At 34.9% G+C, this 4,209-nt stretch overlaps 1 protein-coding gene across 1 annotated transcript; it reads left to right on the plus strand.

Moving 5' to 3' along the window:
• Positions 1-3,133, plus strand: LOC8288995 (GDSL esterase/lipase At5g62930). Its single transcript, XM_002511342.4, has 6 exons — positions 1-203; positions 390-467; positions 568-708; positions 1,594-1,670; positions 2,193-2,357; positions 2,840-3,133. Exons 1-6 carry the CDS (start codon positions 72-74, stop codon positions 3,006-3,008), a joined length of 762 nt encoding a protein of 253 aa, XP_002511388.2. The 5' UTR covers positions 1-71; the 3' UTR covers positions 3,009-3,133.
• Positions 3,134-4,209: the final 1,076 nt, after the last annotated feature.

Below are 4,209 nucleotides of genomic sequence, written 5' to 3' on the forward strand. Positions count from 1 at the left end.
ACTAACAAAACCAACCACTTGTCGCTCAAATTTCACTGCTACTCTGTGTCTCTCTCACACTGCAGCAGCATATGCTAAAAGATTTACCTTACAGAGAAAAAAGAATGAGGCCACAAATAGTGTTATTTGGAGATTCAATTACAGAGCAATCTTTTAAATCAGGTGGCTGGGGTGCTTCTCTTGCTGACACTTATTCCCGCAAGGTATATCTTTTCAAAGATCCAACATTTCCTCATTTATTTCCCAGTTCTATGATTTTGCTCAATTCTATTTTATCAATCTTGATTTTTTTAATTATCTTTCCAAAGGTCCAGCATTTCCTTATTGATTTCCCAATTCTTGAATTTACTCAATTCCATTTATCAATCTTTATCTTGTAATGTTAATAGGCTGATGTGTTAGTTCGTGGCTATGGTGGTTACAACACTAGATGGGCTCTATTCTTGTTGCATCACCTTTTCCCTCTTGTGAGTCTTTTTGGGTTTTAAATTTTTTTATCAGTCCTTTTTTTGTTTGTGATTTTGGAATTCTTAGTTGGCCTATTGCTATCTGTATTTGTATGTGTAGGGATTGGCTAAACCTCTAGCTGCTGTCACTGTATTCTTTGGGGCTAATGATGCTGCTCTTAAAGGGAGAACTAGTGACAGGCAACATGTCCCTGTTGAGGAATACAAGGAGAATTTAAGGAAAATTGTGCAGCATGTGAAGGTTTTTATGCTTGCTATTTCGTTAATGGCTATGCTAGATATTTGATTTGATCTAAGACTTATTATCTCATTGATCTTGATAATATATACAAGTGAAAAATAGTATATAAGTTGGTTTGATGGAATACTGTTCTCTAGGGATCTGCTAAGTTTCCTTCTCCCATCATTGATGTTTTTGATAATCTAACACCCTCACAGGCACAACATTTCAGAACCCGTATCACTTATCATTTCTTATCGATCTCCGCTGTGGCCATTCTCAGTATGGTAGCATCTTCTCTGTAACATACATCCGTTTGCCTTATCTAGTGCCAAACTCAAGTTATTTCCCGCCTACCAATCTATTATACCTTGCCATCTTAGAATATCCACCACCAGCCCAACTTGTCACCAGCTCTTGGAAGGACCCCAACTGCCACTTCACTTCCAACTTGCCATGCTTTTGGTATCAGCTAACCACCAGCACAACAAAATATTGTATCCCAATAGTAGAATCCCTGACCCTACGTGCTCTTCATTCCTAATTGTGTTTCTGCTAATTCTTTAAATTGGAAGACCTAAAGAAAACTTGAGTTTTTGAAACCAGGTGCAGCACAATTATGTCTAATATGTTAGAACTCCATTGGAGATTATAGTTGGCTCCTTTTATTATAATAACAATACAGGTGCTAAGATTTGATGGATAATAAGAATAAGTGGTATATTTATTTTTTCCATTAACGATTCATGAAACTTCCTGTAATAGTGTTTGTGATTCTGCACACAAGCATCTTCCAGTTTGACACTCTGTTCCTTGCTCCAGTCCTAGTCCCTACAGTTTTTATTCACTTGATATATTTTCAACTGATAGACCCATTTTTTATTCTATTATGGAATTTGGTTGCAGGAGTGCTCGCCTACTGTATTAGTTGTGCTTATTACTCCACCTCCAATTGATGAAGAAGGGCGTTTTGCGTTTGCCAGGTATGATTATTTATTCTTTCTTATTATACTGATAGTCATAAGCATACAAAATATGTAGACAGAGACCAAATTTAGAACATACAGAGTCATGGAGGGAGAGAGCAGGCTTTATGCCTTTTCTTTTGGGGAGATTGGGTTTTAGTTAATTTGGCATCTACAGTGCTGTTATGGTAAGTGGCTAGTCTTGTATATCAGCATCTGTAATTTCATTAATTCAGCCAAAGATGTGATAATCAACAAATCGTATATCCTTCCAAAAGTAAGCAAATTCTGAGATGAATCCATTCGGCATAGTTCCTTGTTGCAGATAAAATTATATTAATTTTTAGTTGTTTCATTTCCCTTTCTTTCTTGTAGAATGATTTGTTATCTGTGGCCTAATCCAAGTCATGCAAAATTCTCGTATCATTTGAGATGAAGAGTAATATTAATCTAGGCCTCTAATTCAGGAATTATGAGTTTGGTAGGCCAAGTTGATGATATGGTCAAGTGTTGGAATAAGCTTGTGAACATGGTCTGCAGATCTTCATATGGCGAAAAAGCTATGGAACTGCCAGAAAGGACAAACGAAATGGCAGGAGTTTATGCAAGGCAATGTGTTGAGTTAGCAAAGGAACTAGGTATTTACTCCATTGATATATGGTCCAAGATGCAGGAAAAGGAGGGCTGGCAGAAAAAATTTCTGAGGTGATATATAGCTGTCTTTTCCAGATTTTCACTAATAATACAATTTATTCACTTTGAAATAGAATGGAGATGGGGCGATCTAGCGATCCAATTAAAAGAATTCTATTCACACATAGTCATTGAGATTTGAGAATTTTCATTTTCTTGAACGGTTAGTTGTTGAACATAATTCAATGGTAAGTATATCATAGGTATCACACTTAAAAGTAGATTTTATTTTCATAGAATTTCAGCATTCAAATATTAAAATGTAATAGATTTGGATTCTTTGTACACTGGTCATAAAACAGAATTTTGCTGCAGCAATTGCATTCTAGTTTTCATTTCTAGAGCAAATCATACTTGGCCAAATTGCATCACGCCCTGTTATTATATTGATTACTGACTGTCTTTGAAACAGATCATATTGCTGTTGCTGTGATAATATAACTGTTAAATCAACATTTAGCTGGTTGAAAGGCTAACTCGCATATTATTTACAGTGATGGATTGCACCTGACACCAGAAGGTAATGCAGTGGTAAGTCGAGAAGTTATCCGAGTATTCAGTGAAGCATGGCTCTCTGCTGCAGAAATGCCATTTGATTTTCCGCACCACTCAGAAATTGATGGAAAGAACCCTGGAAAAGCTTTCCAACAGCGATGCCTATAGCATATAGAGGAATTTCTCTTTTGCAAATTGAGTTAGGTCCTTTTTACAATGTGGTCCGAAAAATTTATGTTTCTGTACAATCAAGTCGAGGCTTGATATGTATATTTTCTTCTTCTTTTTTTCAACATTTTGCTCCTTATGCTTTAAAAAGATTATAATAACAATTGCAAATAAAAAACTGAATCCACGCATAAACCCAGTATATAGACAATTGGGGCCAAGTGCTGCTGTTACAAAATCCGAGGAAAATAGTATTCCTAATCTGGAGTGCCTTGTTGAAAAGTCACTCTATTTCTTTCCCTTCAGATATAGTAAATAGTTGCAGCAGAAGAACACCTTCTGCTGATACGGCTAAGAAGATTCTTTCCGCGGCACTTTCTGGTGAAACCAACACTGAAATTATCTATCTTTCCACATTTAAGCAGCTGGATATTCACTAAACAATGGGACTTTGTGCTGGAACATATATCTATACCCCAAATCAATTTGGCCTGTGAAACTTTAGCAAATGCACTGGTGGCCACAGATAAAAAGTTCATTCTCTAGGTTTATCAGCCATATGTAGTGTGTGACAAGGATTACTTCAATTCCAGTTAGGATTTCGGATCACAATCATAAAGTTGTAAGCTCCAAAATCATCATAACTTGGAGGTCTTGGTTTTAAAAGGATTAGGAAACCACAAGAATAAGAAATATATTTTTCTTACAAATGAAACTATATTCACTGTCATCTGATTTCAGGATTCTAACTTAGTCGATTAAGTCGTAACAAATTCACCTACATATTTGGGGATATCTATATGCTAATTAGCTTTTAAAAAAAAAAAACTCATTTTTTATTTCAGATATATATATTATTTAATTTAGTATAATTTTATTTATATTTTATTTATATATATTTGTTATTAAATCCTGTATTAATGGTATCCAAATACACCTGATATTAAATGGAATTTTATCAGCGTTACCTTGACCTCCATTAAGAGTTAATTTGTTAGTATAATAATGGAATTAAAACATGCTTTAATTTTGCTCCTTTACGCCAACTTTGTTTATAATGACTGTCTTGAAGTTGAATTTGACATCAATGTGAACTGAGAGAGAGAGAGGGAGACAGAATTAATGTCTGAGAATTTTAATTAATTACAGTTACAAACAACTAATTCTCATTTAATGCGGGAAATTCTTTAATTCTGAGTAA

This window comes from Ricinus communis, chromosome 4 (assembly GCF_019578655.1).
Source record: "Ricinus communis isolate WT05 ecotype wild-type chromosome 4, ASM1957865v1, whole genome shotgun sequence".
Lineage (NCBI taxonomy): Eukaryota > Viridiplantae > Streptophyta > Magnoliopsida > Malpighiales > Euphorbiaceae > Ricinus > Ricinus communis.

Excerpts from the sequence above, each read along its gene's own strand:
- LOC8288995 (XM_002511342.4), top strand. The coding sequence starts at position 72 with ATGCTAAAAGATTTACCTTACAGAGAAAAAAGAATGAGGCCACAAATA. Across the intron at positions 468-567 it reads TGCATCACCTTTTCCCTCTT|GGATTGGCTAAACCTCTAGC; the intron begins GTGAGTCTTTTT and ends TTGTATGTGTAG. Across the intron at positions 709-1,593 it reads AAATTGTGCAGCATGTGAAG|GAGTGCTCGCCTACTGTATT; the intron begins GTTTTTATGCTT and ends ATTTGGTTGCAG.